Below are 22,146 nucleotides of genomic sequence, written 5' to 3' on the forward strand. Positions count from 1 at the left end.
ATTCTCTACTGTGCACTATTGATCTAATTGTATATCTTTTTACCAATAGAAGTCAGGTTGGCTAGGTCCTCTAATACTTTCTTTTCTTTTTTTTTTTTTAAGTAGACTCCACACCCAGCCCACTGCAGGGCCTGTATCCATGACTCTGAGATCAAGATCTGAGCCAAGATTAGGAGTCAACATTTAACCAACTGAGGCACCCAGGAGCCCCAACATTTTCTTAAAAACAAACAAACAAACAAAACCCACTTCTTTGGTTGTTCTAGGTCCCTTGTACTTAAGTATAAATTTTAGAATAAGTTTGTCAATTTCTTTAACAACAAAAAGGCATTCTACAATTTTAGGTGCAATGGTATTGAATCTGTAGATACATTTGGAAAGAATTGCCATCTTGGTAATACTGAAAATTCCAATTAATTTAGGTCTTTAGCTTTTCTCAGCAAAGATTTGTAGTTTTTGACGTAGAGAGCATGGATGTTTTTAATTAGACATTTTCCCCCAAGTATTTGTAATAGAATGCTATTGTTTTCCTATTATTTGCTGCTAGTGTATAACATTATAAGTGATTTTCTTATATTAATCTTGTATCTTTCTAGATATAAACATATAAAATAATTCTAGAATTATTTTCTTATTGAGCTGTCTACGACCTCCAGTACAATGTTAAATAAAAGTGAAGACACTAAAAAAAAAAAACTGACAATGGGCATTCGTGCCATAAATATGATTATAAGTGGGAAAAAATACCTTCCCATCACTAAGAATTATTTTAGCTGTCGATTTTTTTTTTATAGATGCCTATCATTAGTTTGGAAATGTTGTTTACTTTTTCTATGTAACTCTCCTTTGAGAATTTTTAACCATAAATGTTGAATCTTGTCCAAATAAGTTTAATTATTGGCTTTGTAAAAAATCTTTTTAATATGGTTAATTATAACTGATGATTTTTTTCATGTTAAACCAAAACTTACATTCCTAAAATAAACCCCACTTAACCTTGATGTTACTGTTCTTTCTTTTCTTTATTACATTGTTGGATTTGATTTGCTGAAATTTGGTGAAGGATCTTTGCTGTCTCTATTCATGAGGGATAGTGATCCATAATTTTTCTTCCTGTGGTGTGGATTCTTTCATGAGATTTTGTTATTAATGTTATGTTGAATTGATGAAATAAGTTCAGCAGTGCTTCCCTTCTCCTCCAATTTCTGAAGAAGCTTGTGTAAGACTGGTGCTCTTTTGACCTGGAAAGAATAAGAGAATTTGCCAGTGAAACCCCAAGGGCCTGGGGGTTTCTTTTGGAGAGAGCTTTTACTAACAAATTCAATTCTTTGATTAGATACAGAATTATTCAGATTTTCTACTTCTTCTTGTGTCAACTTTGATACATGGTATTTTTTAAGAAATTCATCCATTTCATGTCACAGCAAAATTTTTTTTTTAATTTTTAAATTTTTTTTATAAACATATAATGTATTTTTAGCACCAGTGGTACAGGTCTGTGAATCGCCAGGTTTATCACTTCACAGCACTCACCATAGCACATACCCTCCCCAATGTCCATAACCCCACCATCCTTTCTCAACCCCCCTCCCCCCAGCAACCCTCAGTTTGTTTTGTGAGATTAAGAGTCTCTTATGATTTGTCTCCTTCCTGGTCCCATCTACAGCAATTCTTTTTGACATTAGTTTCTTCACAATAGCCTCTTATGAACACTTTAATATTTATAAGATTTATGATGATGATGATATTGATGATTTGTGTTCACACTCTTTTGTCCTCGACTTAACCCAATTCTGGATTTGTCTGTTTTGTTGATCTTCTCAAAGGAGCAGTTTTTGCTTTGCTACTTTTCTCTACAGTTTTCTCTGTTATGATTGTCTTCTTTTGTCTATATTATTTACTTCCTCCTACTTGTGTTGGGTTTTCTTATTTCCCATTAGATCATCTTGGACTCAGGAATTATTTAAAAAATATGTTTAATTCTAGGTATTTGGGGGTTTCCTAACTATCCTTCTAGGAATATTAACTTCTTTTTTTTAAAATTTATTTATTTGACAGAGAGAGAGAGAGAGAGATCATAAGCAGGCAGAGAGGCAGGCAGAGAGAGGAGGAAGCAGGCTCACTGCTGAGCAGAGAGCCCGATGTGGGGCTCGATCCCAGGACCTTGAGATCATGACCTGAACCGAAGGCAGGGGCTTAACCCACTGAGCCACCCAGGTGCCCCGGAATATTAACTTCTAATCTTTGTTTTGTTGTGGTTAGAGAATATTCTGTATGATTCAGTTCTTGGAAATAAATGGTTTTATGGCCCTGTGTATTGTCTGTTTGGGTGACTATATCTCATACATCTGAAAAGAATGTATACACTGTAGTTTTTAGATATAATACAGTATATGTACCAGTTATATCAAAGTGATTGACAGTGTCATTCAGATATTTTATGTTTTCACTGACTTTTAAAATTTTTGTCTCATTGGCCTGCAAATTACTGAAACGTGTGCTAAACTCTCCTACTATAATTGTGGAATTATTTCTCTCTCATTTTAATTCTGTTAAGTTTTGGTTCACCTATTTTCTCTTTTCTTTTTTTTTAGGTGCCTACACTATAATGATTTTGTTTTCTGATAAAATTTTATCAATATTAAATGGCCCACTTTATGCCTGGCAGTACTGTTAGTTATGAAGTCTATTTTTTAAAGACTTTATTTATTTATTTGACAGATCATAAGTAGGCAGAGAGGCAGGCGGGGGGGTGGGGGTGGGGAAGCAGGCTGAGCAGAGAATCCCATGTTGGGCTCGATTCTAGGACCCTGAGATCATGACCTGAGCCCAAGGCAGAGGTTTAACCCACTGAGTCACCCGGGTGCCTCATGAAGTTTATTTGATCAGTCTATTAATATTCACCCAGCCTGCTTTTGCTTACTGTTTGTATGGCATATTTCTTTTCAGCCATTTATTGTCATTATTGTCAAGTTATCTCTGCCTTTATTTAGAGTATCTCTTAAAGGCAGCATATAGTTGAGTTTCACTATTTTATCTCCTTTGTAAATCTCTGCCTTTTAATTGAATTTAACATGTAATTATTGATATAGTTAGAGTTATGTCTATTTCTTGTATATTTATCCACTGTTCCCCCTTCATTGACTTCGCTTGATTATGTGAATATGTTTTAGTATCCCATTTTAACTTCTCTATTGTCTTTGGGGCTATATCACTTTTTATTATTTTGTTAGTAGCTGTCTAGAGATTATAATACACATACTCAATCTTCCTAATTCTATTGTACTACTTGATGTAAAATACAGAACAGTTGCAGCCATATAGCTTCCTTTAATTCCCTGCTACTCTTCCTTATGTTATAGTTGTCGTATGAATTATATCTGCGTACTTTGAAATCTCTCCAGACAATGTTATAATTTTTGCTTTAAACACACATATGTGTTTAAAAGAATTTAAGAGGAAAAAAAAACAGTCTTGTGTATTTTTCATATATTTACTGTATACTGTTCCTGCAAATTCAGTTTTCCCTGTTATTCTTGCCCTCCAAATTGAAGAACTTCCTTTATCATTTTTTCTGAAGCATGTCTTTGGATGATGAATTCTGTTAAATTTTGTTCTTCTGAAATGTCTTTATTTCACTACTATTCCTGAAATATATTTCCACTGGATACAGAATTCTGGTTTGGTATGTCTTTCTTTCAACAATTTTATTATTTTTTAAGGGCTTATTTATTTTAGAGAGAGAGGGAGAGAGAGGATCCTTAAGCAGATTCCCCGCTGAACCCAAAGCTCGATCACGTGCCCTGAGATCATGACCTGAGCTGAAGTCAAGAGTTGGACACCCAACCAACTGAGCCACCCAGAGGCCCTACTTTCAGCAATTTTAAAGTTTTCCCACTGCTTTCTGTTCTTCATGTCTTTTGGTGACAAATCTGTAGTCCTTCACATCATTGTTCTCTTTGATTTCACATGTCATTTTTCTCTAGCTTCTTCAAGATTTTTTTCCTTATCTTTGGTTTTTCAACATCTTGATTATGATGTGCCAGTCATGTTTTTCTTGACTTTTCAAGCTTCTTGAATTCATAAATTTGTCACCAAATTTGGGAAGTAATTGGCCATTTCTAAAATACTTTTTCTGCTTTAATGTCTTGATCCTCATCTTCTTGGTTCTGCAACTACATGTAAGTCACACCTTTTGGTATTATATCATGTGTCCACCTATGGCTCTTTTCTTTTCTTTTGGATCCTTTCTTATTCTTTCCTCTTTTTTCACTTATTCTTTCCTCTGTCATCTTCACTCTGCTCTTAGGCCCATCCAGTGAATTTTTGTTTTAAGTTTTGTATTTTGCAACTCTAAAGTTCTCTTTTTTTTTTAATAACTCCCATCTCTCCATTGAGACTATCCTCTCATTCATTTCAAGTGTGTTTCCTTTATTTTATAATAGCTTCCTTAAAATTTTTTTTTCAGATAATTTCTACATCTAGATCATTGCAAAGCTGGCACCTGTCAATTGTGTTTTCTCCTGAGAATAGATCATTGTGTCACAGTTCTTTAATTTTGAGTAGTTTGTGATTCTATCCTGGGCAAAGTGAGTGTTACATAGAATCTGTGTTCTAGTATATCCTCTGGAGAACATTGATTTTAAAAAAAAAGCAGGAATCATTATGATTAAGTTCAGATAATGCATTCAAGTACACCTTCTGTAAGGTGCTAAGTGCTTAAAAAATTTTCTCAGGATCATGTGTCTAAGAGGCAGAATGAGGACTTGAGTTGGGATCTTCTAAAGCCATTTAACATTGGGGCTTTTCTTTCTTTCTTTCTTTCTTTCTTTCTTTCTTTCTTTCTTTCTTTTCCCTAGAGTCATTTAACTTCTGTGCATCTTTCCAATATGTTAATAAGAATTTTTCATTAAAGGACTTGCTGGTTATATATGTGTGTGAAACCCTGAAAGAAAACTTTTTTTTTTTTTTTTAAATTGAGGCCTTCTTGGACGCTTTTGTGAATCTCCATGAAGACTATTTGATGTGAAATATTTTCCAAGCCATTTGACCTCATAATCTGTTATTTATGGAGGCTTCTGCTCCACAGAACATACTTGAAAATAGCTGATTTGCAGCATTCATCCCACCAACACTTGTAAGAATTTTATAGAATACCTACTATATGCTGGGCCTGACACTAGGTGTTACCAGACCAAAGATATTATCGTCTAAGTATCCAAGACCTTTCTGCCATTCGGGAGCCTTCATCATCTTTCCATGAATTTCAATAATGTTTACATACTCAGCACTGTTGGGTCATTTTCATTTGTGTTTACTGACATACTTTGCCTTCTTCCTGAGGTCCTTATTGATATGCCCCCGTTCCTTTTTTTTTTTTAAAGGTTTTTATCCACATTTTCATCATTTTTAAATTTTTTTTATTATGTTCAGTTAGCCAGCATATAGTATATGTCATAAGTTTTTGTTGTAGTAGTCAATGATTCATCAGTTAACCACTCCTTTTTGATTGCACGCTGCCTAAAATATGCACCCAGTGCTAGGGGAGTTATTGGAACAGCCAGGGGTTAGTCACTACTATGACTGAATTGTGTTCCCCCCACCAAATTAATATTTTGAAGCCCTAATCCCCAATGTGACTCTTACAGGAGAGAGTTTCAGAAAGGAGGTGATTAAGGTTAAATAAGGTCATAAGGTAAAGTTCAAATCCAGCAACAAGACTGTGGTCTTATAAGAAGAGAAAGATATCTCTCTCCCTCTTCCTTCTTCCCTCTTTCTCTTTCTTTCTCTTTCTCTTCCATAGGAGGACACATCAAAACGGTAAGGCAGAGAGTCCTCCCCAGAACCTGGCCATGCTGGTCTCCTGATCTTGAACTTTCATCCCCCAAAACGGTGAGGAGATACATGTCTGTTGCCTAAGCCCTCACTCTGGTATTTTTTTGTGGGCTGAACAGTCTAAGACAGTCACCCAGCTCAGCAGAGGACATGAGGAAGGACTGAATCAAACTCACTTTATAGACATTGTGGGGAGCAGGACAAGTTTCACAATAAAGTGCATTTCTTGCCTCCTTCTCATCCTAGTTCTGGGGCTTGATGCATCAGCTCACACCATTTCTCACATTAGGGACTTTACATAAGTCCCTTTACAAAACTTTACAAAAGTTACATAAAAACTTTGCAAAAAAACTTCACAAAAAGTTTACATAAACCCTTTTGCCATTTTTTAACTCCTCTTTTGCCATTTTTCTTGCCAGATTCAAGACATACCCCAGTAGTAAGACAGCTTTTTATCCTAAGTATCAGGAAGGTCTAATCTCTCTCCCTCTCTCTCTTTTTTTAACCTAAGCAGTTGAGTCTTCTCTTGCCTTTGTTTACCTTTCACAGTGAAGCAAGACAGAAAAGAAAAAAAAAAAGTCAAAAAGCCCTCCCTAAAATAACAGACAGGAGAGTTGGTTGGCCTTTTCTGCTGCACACAAAAGTGAAATGTCAAGTTCTGTAGACACTTCTGCCTGAGAAAGTGAGTCTACAGGCTGTTTCCTGGCAAAGCCATAAACAATTCAAGGGGCAGCAGGGTGAACATGGTAGGTGTGAGGTCAGTGCGTGGAGTGGGGAGGCTCCCTCCCCTTCCTGTCTACCTTCTCTTTTCCCCATCAAGATTCTCTTCTCTCTCAGAGCAGTGGACCACCCCCTCCACCAACAGACACCCAGACCTGCCACCTGTCCCCAGAGTCTTTACTTTCCTTCCCAGGCTGTCAGTTAGCAAGTACAGAGCAGTAGCAGAGCTGAGGACATAGGTGTGATGTCTCATCCCTGGCCCTCACCCCTGTAGGCCCATCTGAGTCATTCCTAAGAACAAGCCCTCATCTTAGAAGGTGTAGGGCGTTCTGCACAGTCCTTTCACAATCAAAATGATAATATTGCTAATAACCATTACTTAGTGACACTCTCTGTGTACTAGTCATTGTGCTAAGTACTTGACAAGCATGGTTTCATCTGAGTCTTAAAAGAGTTCTACAACATGCACATTATTGTCATCATTTCACAAATGAGGAAAGTGGATATTATATGCGGACTCCTAACTGTCCACTACCCAATGATGAGCAGTGAGGGCCCTACAGATGGCCTGGAAACTGACTCCCAAAGGTAAATAAAGCCTTTGCAAGATTCTGAAGAAAAGGTCAAGCCAAATTCTTCACTCTCACTTGTATATGCAGACTCCGTCTTACATCCCACAATTGTGTTATTAAGAGTAACTACTCTTTGGAGAACAGTGTGGAGATTCCTCAAGAAATTAAAAATAGAGCTTTCCTACGACCCTGCAATTGCACTCCTGGGTATTTACCCCAAAGATACAGATGTCGTGAAAAGAAGGGCCATCTGTACCCCAATGTTTATAGCAGCAATGGCCACAGTCGCCAAACTATGGAAAGAACCAAGATGCCCTTCAACGGATGAATGGATAAGGAAGATGTGGTCCATATACACTATGGAGTATTATGCCTCCATCAGAAAGGACGAATATCCAACTTTTGTAGCAACATGGACGGGACTGGAAGAGATTATGCTGAGTGAAATCAGTCAAGCAGAGAGAGTCAATTATCATATGGTTTCACTCATTTGTGGAGCATAACCAATAGCATGGAGGACAAGGGGCGTTAGAGAGTAGTAGGGAATTTGGGTAAATTGGAAGGGGAGGTGAACCATGAGAGACTATGGACTCTGAAAAACAGTCTGAGGGGTTTGAAGTGGCGGGGGGGGTGGGAGGTTGGGGGTACCAGGTGGTGGGTATTATAGAGGGCACAGCTTGCATGGAGCACTGGGTGTGGTGAAAAAATAATGAATACTGTTTTTCTGAAAATAAATAAATTGGGGAAAAAAAAAAAGAGCAATCTTAAGAAATCTTAAAAAAAAAAAAAAAAAAAAAAAAAGAGTAACTACGATTTGGTTTCCCTAAACTAAAATTATCTCATTGCTGGAATTTATCATACACTCTAATTCAATATTTTACTGAAAGGTAGGTGGCTCGGCAATGCTATATTGGTTCCACTGTCCTTGAGCATGTGTGGAGTTGGGAGACCCATAATTTTCACAACTCTCCATTATCAGGTGTCATTGCCTTTTTCTTGAATTGGCAATCAATGTCTATTACTGTTTTTTGCTCTTGAATGATACCTTACTGTTATTTTGGTTTTCTATATAATTTGTTGTGGGCTCTCTTCTTAACCCTATAGTGAGTGGTAAGGTACATTGACATATTTTCACTGTTATTTTCCAAGAGCTAGATTAAAGAAATGCATACAACATATTGGGCTAAACCAAATGAAATGGCCTATATTCAAACATTTTTACTTTAGACAAAGCCATATGAAATGGACTATATTCAATAAATTTTTGTCCGAAAAGATGACAGTCTCATATGGTCCAACCTAATATGAATTATTCAAATTTCAAGTTATTCAAATTCAAATATAAATTATTTTTACCTCATTCATTAGACATTTGTGTGTGTGATTCCCTCCAAATATGTGTGTACAGTGACACTTTATAGATGATATTCTATGAATCTGTATTATCTAAATAATTCACAACATACTGTAAGAACATTGCTAAGTCTTAGTTCTTAACTGTAAGAACATTGCTAAGTCATTTTAAGTTTGCATGTTTTTCTTCTGATCCAAGATCTTGATTGGAAGTTCAATTTCTTTCTTCATGAGTTATTCATTTATGTCCCTCTTTAGTTCTTTGTCATCACCTGATTCCTTTTTCGCAGTGCAGTGGGAAGACTTCAGGGTCTTCTGTGCAATAGTCTGAGAAGCTTGACATGTACTACTTTAAGGGCTAAAGAAGCTTTTTAAGTCCAACAGTCAATAAGGATTCAGATGCAAGTCAGCTTCCCTCACAGATGGAGGATGTGATATACATTTTTGTGAATGGCATCAGTTACACACTTATGGCTTCCTGAACAAGAAATCCCAGACTTCCCTGACATCTCTTTAGGGAAATTAGGATGCTGACTTTTATTGAGTGTCCATTGTATGCCAGCCATTCTTCTCATTTAATACCACAACAGACCCTGTGAGGTTGATACCATTAATCTGTACAGATGGAGAAGTAGGTTCACAGGCTTGAATACTACTGCATATTATGGACCAGTAGGTAGGTGGTGAGAGCCAAAGGCAAACTTTAAAACTCATTTGTTCACCATACTGCCTTTTCTTTTTCCTATCCCACATCTCCTTCCCCTGCCCCCATATTTGATTCATCATGGAATCCTATTAGTTCTACCTGTAAAATGACACTAGGATCTGTTTTCCAACATTTTCACTACTAATGGCCTAACACTATCTCTACCATGAACACATGTAGCAGCATCCTAATGTTCTCCCTGTCTCAGTCCCTACCTATTCCCTTCATGTGGCCTCTGACTTGCTCCATAATCTTTTACACAGATCTGATCATGACTGACCTCTTCAACAACCCTGTAGTGCTTGCAGGGCATAAAACATGTCACAGTCAAGCTTTCCAAACTACTTTCCTGGCCATTTCTGCCAATATTGCTTATCCCCAGCTTCTACCTCACTGCCCCTCCAGATTGACACCCTCATTCTCTCTAACACCTATGACCTTTCCAATCCAATTCCTGGGCCTCCACACTGTTGCTACTAAGGGAACCTGGACAGATTTATAATAATTTATACATATACACCCACCACTTCTCCACCTGGCATAGTCTTCTTCCTTCAAGGCCCCCTTCAAATGTCCCTGCCTGTGGGAGAGTCATCCCAGACTTTCCCTGGCAGTTCATAGCTCCTCCCATTTATATCCACAAGACTTTGTACACATTTTTAATTAGACAGTTTCTGCTGAATGATAGCAAATTGTCAAAATGTCTGAACTATCTTTTCCACTTGATAATGAACCCCTTAGGGATAAAGATCATGTCGTATTTATCTTTGGATTGCCAGCATTCAGAAAAGTGCCTGTCACAAGGTCAGCACTCAATAAATGTTCATTAATGTACAAATACCCCCCATAGTCTCTCATGCATATAACAGCATACTGAGCAGCTCTCTGGTACAGCAGATTGAGACTTGAACTGGGAGAAAGAATGCTTGAATTCTAGTCGGGGCTCACCCACCCAATTGGCTCTGTCACTGGGGACAGAAGTGTTTTGGGTCTCAGTACTGTCACTTGTAAAAAGGGGCGGGAGACATCTGAGTGCCCTTCCAAGACTCACATCTCATGATGCAAAGGACTTGACAATTTATTCCTAAAAAATACCTCTCTCTCTCTTGCCAGAAGGAGAAGGCCTTACCTATCATCTAAGGAGAGTCATGGCACACAACCAAGAGCCTCTAGCCAAGACCCCTGTCATCAAATTCAATGGCCAGGACTTCACCTTCCTGCGAGATCGTTGCCTAAGCAGAGGCCTACCATTTGAGGATGAGACATTCCCTGCAGAGCCTTCTTCCATAGGTCTACATCTTCTCCAGGGAAAAGACATCTCCAGCCTGAGGTGGGTGCGGCCAAAGGTGAGTGAGCCCCTCCAGAACACATTCAGCACCACCGAGCTGCATCCCATGGTACTTCTCACTGAAAGAAGGATGGCCCAAACCAAATGGGAAGGAGAATGAGATTTATCAGGTCCCTCAGCTACAGTATTGTATCCTCAGGGGGACGGAAGGACCCTGTACCAGGAAACAAGACCCTTGCATTCTAACCCATTTCTATCACTGAGCACATCACTGTATTGCATGCTTCATGTTCTCATCTGTAAAATGGGAAACCATGGATAGGAAGATTGTAATAGTTGGTCTCATCTCCATAATTGAGCCCGTTTGTCTCCATCACTCCTTATTCTCTTATCAATGTCCTTATTTTTTTCTTTTTCCCTGTTGGAACTTAAAGGCAAGATATCATATCCATCACTTGTACAATAGGATTAATTTAAATAATTGCCTCACCTCTCTCATTTAATTTGTATTTTCAATCTTGCAAAGGCTTGATCACTTATAAAAGAATTCAGATATCAGCTATACAATTAGGGAGATATTTCAGGGCAACATTCAAAACCCCCTCTTCCCCTAGTACAGCAGATGGCTGCTAACTCACCTCTGTAGTGAGATGAGCCCTCTGGGTTTTTCTAAACAATATTCAGGGCATGAATCCCCAAGAAAATTTCTCAGCCCACTTAACATTCTTATAATCTCATCAGGGGCTACATTGATGCAAAGGACCCAGGTGAGGACCACTCTGGGGGCTTTAATGCCCAACTCTGCTGTTCTTGCTTCCAAAAGCAGCCAGCAGGATGTAGAACAAGAGAAAATAATATAATGTCTAGTAAGCTAATAATTACAATATCAGCAAGTGCTACCAAGCACTGATTAAATTCCAAGCACTCTACTTTCAGTAAACCCAGGTTAGGTTATACAGAAAGGGCATTTTCTGATGATATACAATAAGACATTGAACTCTGGAGTTGTCAAGTCTTGCCCTAACCTGAGACAGATTTGAGTTTCGGGGAGGGGAGGGTGTGTGGGGATCAGGTAGCGATCAGCATTAAATGGTGGTACATCAGGCTTCCAGGATCTATCTCACCAGGAGAGGCATGAAGTTCCCAGCAACGATTCTCTTCTTCTGGCCTTCCCCTCCTACAGAGAGCTGAACAGAGAACTCTATTTAAAGTTTGGAAGGGTTATATTTTTTCCCTTTGTTATTTTTAGGAGCTGAGATTCTTTTAGAAAGTTTTTTTTCCCCCAAGGTGCTGAGTAATAGATGTGAGATCATATTTATAGTGTTAAAGAATTTATAACATTTCTATGTTGAAATGGAAGGGTTTCAGAGGAAGAGTTGGAAGTTTCTTATTATATGATTCTAGCAGCATCTCAAATTTTGTATTTTGGGGGCAAGGAGAAATTGAGGCAAACGGAAGTGAGTTGACTTCCTGAGAATCCTGCCAGGGACCTGAAATAGGGGCATACAGAGGCAGCTATGTCTTACTTCCATTCTTCTTTTCAGCAGAAAGCTGAGACAAATGCCTTCCTGTCCCTCGTCACAACATTTACATTTCTATTTCCCTGAGTTTTTCATGTGTCTTCTCTTGCTTTGTCTCTTTTGTTCTTTCTCTGTTTCATTAAGAAAAACACAGATTTAGACAGGTGATGCAACTTGCATAAGATGGCAGTTAGTGAGGGAAGGACCTGGGATTTAAATTAAGATTCTTCATTCCACACGGTGCACTTTTCTTCACAGGGGATTGTGTGCCCAATAGGACTCTGTTAGGATTTGCATGAATGAATAAGTGTGTGAGTGGATGAAGGAATGACTCTATCTACAGGTCCTTGATGTGGGTTTCAAGCTCCATATGTGCAATTGAGAATCCGTAGGTTGACTTATTTAACAAGTAGGATGGTAGAAGAGAAGGCCAATGAACTCACCCTTTCAAGATGGTGACACCCTCAACTGCCAAAACTTATAGTTGTTCCTGGAAGGAGCCTTGGAAGAGGAGCCATGGCCAGTGTGGCTCAATTCTAGTTGTAAAAGCCAGTACTTACACACTGCTGACTATATGGCAGGCCTGGCTTTAGAGGATTTGACTCATTGAATCCTCACAGTGATGTTATAAGGAGGTACAATTATTAACCCCATTTTATGGATGTGAAATAGAAACAGACTTAAGTGACATGCCCAAAGTGGTATAGCTGGGATTTGAACCCTGGGCTCTGTCTCCAAGACCTGTCCTTCTATCACCACACTATCCTGTTTTCCATCAGGCCTCATCATAAGCTCATGTTGTGTTCTGGGCTCCTGTTTGCCACAAATATTTTGTGCATCAGTAGACTCCTCGCTTGTCTGGTAACCAAGAATCAATGTCCGTGTCGTGTCCTACTTTCCATTTTTTAGGTGAGAAAGAATGGGGGTAAAAATGAAATGTTGTATGCGTACCTCATATGGTTATTTTAAGGAATGAAGACAATACTCAGAAGAGTGTCTAGCACATTGTAAACACTTACCAAACACTAGCTATTGTTACTACAAATAATTTGGGAAGGATGGCATAGGGAAGCAGCCTCAGGGGCTGTCCTTTTGGATCCCTTGGGTTTTCACACTACAGTCAGCTTCAGCCCTCAAATAGTTTCAACAAACACTTTAAGGGGAGAAATGTAGGTCAGATGAAACCATTTGAGAACCTAGGGGAGCCTGGCAGGGAGTGTGGAGAATGACTTTCTCTTCGTGTTCTGCTAACTCTTACTACTTTCAGAGGTTGCCTCCCAATCTAGAGTTTGCCCAGTCAGTGTCCAGAGGTCTGCCTGGCACTCCTTTAAGTTCAACAATGTAATGACTGAGATGGTACCAAGGCTTCTGAGGCCATCTTCACATCCTCAGCTTTTCCAGAAAATAGGGACCTTCCATCCTCTAGGCAATTGTTAAGCCATCATGGATATCATTGAAATTGAGTACTCACTTGGGCTTGGTAGATTCACTAGTAGCCCAATAGTCAGGGGCATAAAACTAGACTCAGTTTTTTATGCCTTATACAAAAAAAGTTGTTTGATGTCCCATAATGTCCTCTCCCTCTTTTTTTCTCTCTGTCTCTGTCTTTCCTTCCATCCTTCCCTCCCTCCAAGAGTCAACCTAATCCATTTTGCTGCTGGAATTTTGAAATAGAAGTTCCTTCATATCCTGCTTCATTCAGCTTCTCTTTGTTTAAGAAATTTCCAACCCACCCCTCACACTGTCTCCACTGGCAAGTGATCAGGTTCTGGAACAGCCTGGGGCCCTGTGCTGAGCCAATGGCACTGATGAGACTCAACTCCTCATCAGCCTCAGCACTGCCTGTAACCCCCCATGTCAGCAAGAGACAATGCTGAGAATTAGACTTGTACATGGGGTATCTATTTGTTAATTTCCCTGAATGAAAGTTGACATTAGAGTGACTTCCTTTTAGAATTTTAATTTCATAAATAATAACAAATCCCATTTATCAAGTATACACATACATTAAGTATTAATCTAAGCACTTTACATATGACATTTCATTTAATTACCATCATAGTACTGTAAGGGAGCTAATATTATTATCCTTATTCAATAGATGATCACTCTCCAGTAGAACTTCCATGATGGCAGAGTCTTTTGATGCCATTCAATACAGTAACCACTAGTTTATGTAGCTATTGGCTACTTAGAATGTGGCTAGTGCAACTGAGGGATTGAAGATTAAATTGAATTTAAAGCTAGTCACATATGACTTGTGGCTCCCATATTAGACAGCACAGAATTATGGGTATAGATCTTCACAGCAGAGTCACCAACACATATCAGACTGAGAGGCTGCAGTTTCATTTTTGCCCCCATTCTTTGATGACAAACATTTCACTTCTCAACTGAAGAAGGATCTGTGGGCCCAAAACACGTTCTCTGATGGGTGCTTAGAGCTCCAAACCCAACCCCATTATGGTTTCTGGCTCGTGGCCACCCCAGAATGAAGTATTGCCTACCCAGGTAACAACTTTTCAACTTTTAAGTAGCCCGAGTGGAGTTTCTAAAAGGATCATTCACTAGAAATGATTCACCTTGGGACCAAAATGAGTTCTTCAGAAAAGGAAGAGATTAACAAAATAGGCATATGAGTGTAGGTTACAAAGGCAGCAGGTAACCGAAAGTGACAAAGTGATCATGCCCGAGCCAAATGTCGTTGAGCCAAAGAACTTTGACACCAATAAAACAAAGCTCTCTAGCAAAAGTAGAAAAGGAGTAACACTGCCATCTGGCCCAGCCTGAACTATGGCCACTCTCTGAAAGATACAGTTAGGCTGTTTCTGAGTGCCAAGATGATAAACCTGGTGTTCCCTCATCCAGGAGGCAGCACACCCTCCGGGACTGTGCATTAGCAGCCTCTGATGAATGCAAGAATCGCTCCAAAGTATACCAAGGGAGGTTGTAGGAAAGGCATGTCCAGAAGCGATCACAGGAGACTGCCTGGTCAGGTACCACCTAAGAGAGTATTTTCTAAGATTCTAGGCGTTCTTGCCTTACATGTGCTTCTGATATACCTGATATAACACAGACTGCCCCAAAAAGTTTGCCTTGAGAAAGGACTTCTCAATGTGGAAGTTTCTAAGATTACTTGTATGACTGTTTCTGATGCCTTCTGTAATAATCAAGGTTCTCCAAAGGAACAGTAATAATAAGATTTGTGCATGTGTGTGTGTGTGTATCCATCTATTATATAAGAAATACCTAGACTTAGCCCATTGATGTTTTTACTGTGAGGAACTGACCCACGTGGTTATGGGGGCTGAGAAGTTCCACACGTCTGCCTAACCTGGAGACCCAATCAAGCCAGTGGTGTAGTTTAGTCTGACTGGGGGCTGATGGTGTCATTCCCTGTCCAAGAGCAGGAAAAGACTAATGTTCCATCTTGCAGTCAGGCAGAGAAGGGACAAATTCTCCCTTCCTCTCCCTTTCGTTTTATTGTGGTCCTCAGTGAATTGGGCGGGTGCTCGTGGGCACTGGGGATCACAACCTGCTTTCCTTAATTCTGATTCAAATAAATGCTAATCTCATCTGGAAACACAGACACACTTAGAAACAATGTTTAGCTGAGTATCTGGGGACCCCATGATCCAGTCAGGTCATAAAAGTAACCATTGCTACTGCTTTCCATACAAGTGATGTCTCAGAGCCCCCAAAGAGCCCATCTCACAGAATCGGAAAACCCTGACAGGGAGAAGCCCCTGTCTGCTGGTGAGGTCAGTAGGGAAGAGCTAGGCGCTGTGGAGCCCCATTGCCTGCTTCACAGCTCATTCCTATGGCTTCTGGAACAAAGTGCTCAGCTTCCCTGAACCTGTCCCTGGCCCTTGGTGGGGCCTCTGAATCCTTGGTGTTGCTGTGTAGGACCTGAACCCAACCCCCCCCCCCCCGACCCACTGAATCCCGGCTGTGGGAGACAGCACCCAGCAGTCTGCCTGTCTGTGAAGGTCCCAGGAGACTGAGTCACGCTCAGGGAGGACACTGCTTCTTGTCAATCTTGTCACACTTCACTGCCCTGGTGTGCTCGTCCCCCCTGGTGACACCCACAGAGCACAGCCATCTCTCTCTCCATTTTTTTAAGTTTGAATTTAAATTCCAGCTAGTTAACCTGGTGTGATATTAGCTTTGGGTGTACGATTTAAGGACTCAACACTTCCAGACCACATCCTGTGGCGGTCCTCACAGCAGGTGTCCTCCTTCATCACCATCACCTGCTTCACCCATCGCTCCATCCCCTCCCCCGGGGACTATCAGTTTGTTCTCGATAGTGAAGGGTCTGCTTCTTGGTTCGCCTTTCTCTCTCTCTCTCTCTCTCTTTTTTTTCTCTCCTTTTTTCCCTCTGACTTATTTTGCTTAACATAATATTCTCCAGCTCCATCCATGTTTCTGCAGATGGCAGGATTTCATTCTTTTTGATGGCTGAGTAATATTGTGAGATAGATACATCTCTCTCGCATCTCTACCCGTTCATCTTTACCTATTCTCTCAGCAAGTCAGCCCAGAGATGAAAATGCTTTTGGGTGGGTATAATTTCCATCTCTTTCTATTTCTCTTCTTTTAAGATTTTATTTATTTATTTGACAGAGAACGAGAGATCACAAGTAGGCAGAGAGGCAGGCAGAGAGAGAGAGAAGGAAACAGGCTCCCCGCTGAGCAGAAAGCCCAATGCGGGGCTCGATCCCAGGACCCTGAGACCATGACCTAAGCCAAAGGCAGAGGCTTAACCCACTGAGCCACCAAGGCGCCCCCCTACTTTTCTTTTTCTTTTATTTTTTTTTTTAGGATTTTAGTTATTTACAGAGAGAGAGAGAGAGACGAGCGAGCAAGAGAGGGAATATAAGCAGGGGCAGAGGGAGAGGGAGAACCAGGCTTCCCACCAAGCAGGGAGCCTGATGTGGGGCTCAATCACAGGATCCTGAGATCATAACCTGAGCCAAAGGCAGACACTTAACTGACTGAGCCACCCAGGTGCTCCCTTACTTCTCTTAAAAAAAAAAAAAAAAAAAAGTTGTATTCATTTGAGAGAGAAAGAGAGAGCATGAGCAGAGGAAGGGGCAGAGGGAGAGAGACAAATAAACCCCTCGCTGAGCAGGGAGCCTGATGAGGGGCTCCATACAAGATCCCGAGATCACGACCTGAACCGAAGTCAGATGCTCAACCCACTGAGCCACCTCGAGTCTCCATTTTGCACACTGAGCTCTTGTTAGATCACCCAACACCCCTCTAAAGCCCAGGCTGGGGAAGAAACAGTCCCCTCAGAGGACAGGAGACACAAATGAAGATCTTGTACCCAACTTTGATGCAGATGATTCCAGGGTTTGTCCCTAGACTTGCTATTGAATATTGATTTGCAATAATTGCCACTTCATTTTCACAGCATTAGGATGTCTTTTTGCCCCTGATTAGTTACACTTTTTTAATTTAAATTTTTATCATTTTAGTGAGTCAGAGAAAGTTGTGGTGCATTTCTTAGAAGGATATAAGTTATTTCTCCTTTAGCCCGTGTAAATGCTACTTTATATTAATAAATATCCTGATATGAAACCATCCTGGTATCCTAAATCAGTAGTGTGTGTGTGTAGGTGTGTTGTGCTTTCGCTGTCTCAGGCTATGCTGGCTTCTTAAAATAAATGGTGGCAATGACTTTCTTTTTGCCTTCTTTCTTATATTGAAAATTTAAGTGACATAGGAATTGTCTATTCCCTGAAAGTTTGAGAGAATTCTGTAGGAAATCATACGCCTTTAGAAGCCTTTACAGAGCTGTTAGGGGTATATTCTTTATCGTCTGAAAATACTATCACAAGGTTATTGATTATTTTTTCAGTTTATTTACAAACTGGACTCGTTTCTGATCGTGTTCCTTTTAGTCAGAAAATCATCACTATTTTAAAATTCATTCATATAGAATTTTACATCATGTTTTTATATTGCTAAAACCTCATTTGTATTTCTAATTTTAGTTGGGTTTCTTTATCATCTTTGCCAAAGGTGGGGTCTATGTAAACCTTCTCCCCCAAATGGAATGAGTTATTTGCTTTCTTAATCTTGCTGTTTTTCTATATTAGAATTTGCTAATTGTCTCTTTTATCATTTTTTCTGCCTATATTTGAGTCCCTTTTCATCTTTCTAACATCTATGAATTGACTGTTTAATTCATGTTTTTATTCTATCATGTTTAATAATGAATGCATTTGCGGCTCTGGGTTTGCCTCTGAGTATGGCCTTTTTAATTTTGCAAATATTACAGAAGAAGGGAATCAATATTTATTGACCATGTACCTTGTCTGATGTTCTGCTAAGTATTCACATCCTTGCTCATTTGTAAAATGGAAAGACTCCTGTTTTGCAAGGCTAATGGGAGACGGTGGGTGTATAAAGCCCCCGGACCCCAGCAAGGCAACCAGTGCCTCGATCGCTGTACCCCTCGCGTCTCCATTTTGCACATGAGGAAACTGAGTCTCAGCAAAGTCAAGGGAGTTGTTCAAGGTCACTCAGAGAGAATGAGCGGCAGGATGCCACACCAGGTCTGTGTGAATGCCTCTCAGCACACCCATTCCCCCTCCGCAGTCCCTGACCGGAAACCAGTAACAAACAGCAGAGGAGAGATGGGACTATGGGCAGGTCAGGGAAGCTGAGCAAAGCTGTCTTTGCTCCCAGCCCCAAGCCCAGTGGCCTCTGCCTCTCTAATTCCCACCAGTGGAGAATCTTAAGCGTCTGCTCCCTGACAGCTAACCCCAGAGAGACTTTCACTTCCTTTTTGCAGGAGAAAGGGTGGGGACAGCTAGTAGAAGCGCCCCGAATTGTTTGGAACTGGGCAAGTTGCTCCCTCTCTGGCCCTGCTGTAGTCTGCCCCGCTAATTTGTGTTGGGGGAGTCCCCGCGTCTGCCCAGGCATCGGTATTCTCCGGGGGAGGGCTTGGAGCCCAGATGTAGGTAGATTGTGGGCACCTAGGCATCTCCACCTGGGGAGGGTCTGGGCATGAGTGCATTTCTCCTGGCTCCCCCAAGAGGCCAGCTTTTTGTACAGAAGGCAGTGGGAGCATGTTCAGGGTGGGGCAAGCTGGGCTGAGGTGTTTGCAGACATGCACACCTTTGTTTGCCTTTTGGCGTCCCCACCAGGAAACTGGCAGTTTATAAAGGGCTGGCAGGTGTCTCAAGGCACAGGGCTCTGCACATTCACGGCTGTTGAGGAAATAAATCCATTTCCACTTTATGGCCCTGTTTTCTGGGGACTTATTTGTCAATGTGAGAAGAAATGATACAGGAACAATTACCAGAGTATGCAAACGCAAAATTATGCAGTGGAAATGCAAGAAGAGCCCCAGGCACAGAGAGGGCGCTGAAGGTAATCCTGCAGACTTCCAGGGAAAGCTGGGGAGTGCCTGGGGACCCTGGGCCCAAGCAAGTCCCTTCAGGAGCTCTCACAGTCCTTATGTCTGCTGAGAGTTCCCGCAGATTCTCCCCAGACATGGTAGCCCTGCAGATCCCTCTGGGCAAACCCCTTTCTAAGGCTGCCAGGGTCTCTGAGTGTCAGAATTCAGGACACGACTGGGCGCGGTGTAACAGCATCCAAGACCAGGGATCCGGGGTCTTCCAGAATCAGTCTCTGAATTAGCCAGGGAGTAGGCGAGGGTCTGAGTAACACGTCTTATATCTATCCTGTAGAGCACGTGGCTAGACTTGAAAGCCTATACTGGATCCCAGAAAGCCTATACTGACTTCTGAGAGGGGGCATTCCACAAGGAAAGTTTTATTATGCTTATAAAAGTGTCCTGTAATAAATATATCTCTTTTGGGGGGGTTATTTATAACCTGTTACTAAAACACTGCTTGTTGGAACTGGGAGGGCTCTTTGATGTAAGGATCCCAAGTTCTTATTTATGTTCCTCTCCTCATGCATTTTGCTTATTGCATGTCTTGCCTGTCTAGTCAGTTACATGTGCCACCCCTTTGACACCTGCCTTGCTGATAGCAATCAAACCAGAAGAATGAGGGAAACTTTCCTAACTCAGATTTTAGGCACCTATTTAAGAATTAACCTCTACCCCTCAAAGACAAAGTGAGTGATGTCTTAGGTACCCCCTGGAGACACAGAGGAATGAAAGATGATCATGGCTTTTCTCCCTCTTGCCTAAGGATATATTAAACGGGAAATCAGAGCCTCACTTCATCCTGGAAGGTGCAAGCAGATTTGACATCCAACAAGGAGATGCTGGTAAGGACTCAACAGCTTTCCTCCGGGCCCTGGAATAAGCAGGCTGCCTGAAGTCAGCCTCCAAGTAGGGAGAGACAAAGGGTGGTGCCTACCCAGACCCCAGAGTTCTACCCCAGATTCTGAGGAGGCAAGAGCATCATCCTTGGTGCTGCTGTGGATGGACTGTTCACTCTGGCAACAACATATCCTAAAACTTCAGCTCTGGGCATCTCTGGCAAAATGAGAATCAGAGGCAGGTTGGCCCACCAGCCCTGCGGAAGCCTGGCTGGGTCTCTGTTCACGTCCCTCATCATTGCCATATCCATCCCTCGAATCCCCTTTACCTTCATTCCAGCCATGCCAACCTCCATCATCCCCACACCACTAAACCCCATCACCACCAGCTCCTTCTCTATCTTGTTTGGATCTGGCCCTAGTGAGACCTTCCCCAGTTCTCACCACTTGGATAGGAAAAAAAAAAAAGCATTATTCAGAAGGAGGCATATGGAGACCTGTAGAATGTGTGGGGTGGGGCTTCAGTAGAACTCTCATGGCTTACATTCCCTTGCAGGAGATTGCTGGTTCCTGGCAGCGCTGGGCTCCTTGACTCTGAACCAGCAGCATCTGCAGAAGATCCTGATGGACCAAAGCTTTTCACACCAGTATGCAGGGATCTTCCGTTTCCGGGTATGTGCACTGCTGGGATGCTCCTTAGGTGGATGAATTCTCTGAAAGCACAGGGAGGCGAGCATCTTGAACACCCTTGTGGTCTGCTAGCTTAAGATGGAAGAGTCACCTATGTGTTAATTACTTTGTCTCTCTCTATTAAAGGACTTGAGCTCAACATCTGGCAGCACATAGGAAGCATGAGAGTAAAAAATAAATGTTTTCATGTAAATAAATAGAAATGGCAGAAACAATTAGCAAAAAAAAAAAAAAGTCATTAATCAAGAACCCTGTACATCATTGAGCCTTTGTCTCTGTTGATCCCTGTGCCGTACATATTTTGCTATTTGGATTACAGGAGCTTTAGAATCAGATGCAACATCTGGTAGAATAAGTTTTCCTTCATTATTCTTTCCTCAAAAATATCTTGGTAATTCTTGCACATTTATTTTTCCATGAGAATATTAAAATCGTTGTGTCTAATTAAAAAGAGACGCCACTGTGATGCAGAGTGGAGCAGCGCTAAATTTATGTATTAATTTGGAAACATCACATTTTTATTATTTTAATTATTCCTTCCCAGAAACGTGGTCTATCTTTCTATCTATTTAGAACCTCAATAAAATGTTTTTAAGCCCTTCAATAAAATGTTATAGTTATGTTTCCATATTGGTGTGACAGCCTTCTCATTAAATATATACCCAAATATTTTACAATTTTGTAGCTAGTATGAATGAGATCTTCCCCCTTCATTTCTAACTAGATGTTGCTGACAAGAGGAAAGTCACTCCTTATTATATATTAAATGATATATAATATATAATGTTTAATATTTATCATATATAAATATATAATATTTATCATTTATCATAATATATCATTTAAAATTATATATTAAATGATATAACCACCTTACCAAGTTCCTTGATTAGTTTCATTTTTTCTGTGTTTTTTTAATTAACTGATATTCTCTGCAAATAAAGATAATTTTGTCTCTATTTTTAATATTTCTAGAACTCTCTTTGCTCTGTTGTATTAGTTAGAGGGTCACAATCTTAAATAAGAATGACAAGAGCAAAGTCCTATGTTCTCCTGATTTTAGTGATGTTCTCTCCTGCAGTGCCATTTTTTTTGATGCACTGTGGGATTCAATTTGATAAAATTTTTATTAGAATTTTCACATCAATTTCATATATAGAATTGTTTTCTAGTTATTTTGACTATGTTGGAGTTAGGCTGGCTTTTTACACT

General features: G+C 40.6%; 1 protein-coding gene across 1 annotated transcript in view; it reads left to right on the top strand.

The window, feature by feature from the left end:
• The first annotated feature begins 10,334 nt into the window (after nt 1-10,334).
• Nucleotides 10,335-22,146, top strand: part of CAPN13 (calpain 13) — a 63,287-nt gene continuing 51,475 nt past the window's right edge. The window contains exons 1-3 of the mRNA XM_044262529.1: nt 10,335-10,532; nt 20,172-20,250; nt 20,801-20,916. Of these exons, the coding sequence (XP_044118464.1) occupies nt 10,335-10,532; nt 20,172-20,250; nt 20,801-20,916 (393 nt within the window). The remainder of the gene's footprint in view (nt 10,533-20,171; nt 20,251-20,800; nt 20,917-22,146) is intronic.

Source organism: Neovison vison, chromosome 8 (genome assembly GCF_020171115.1).
Source record: "Neovison vison isolate M4711 chromosome 8, ASM_NN_V1, whole genome shotgun sequence".
NCBI lineage: Eukaryota > Metazoa > Chordata > Mammalia > Carnivora > Mustelidae > Neogale > Neogale vison.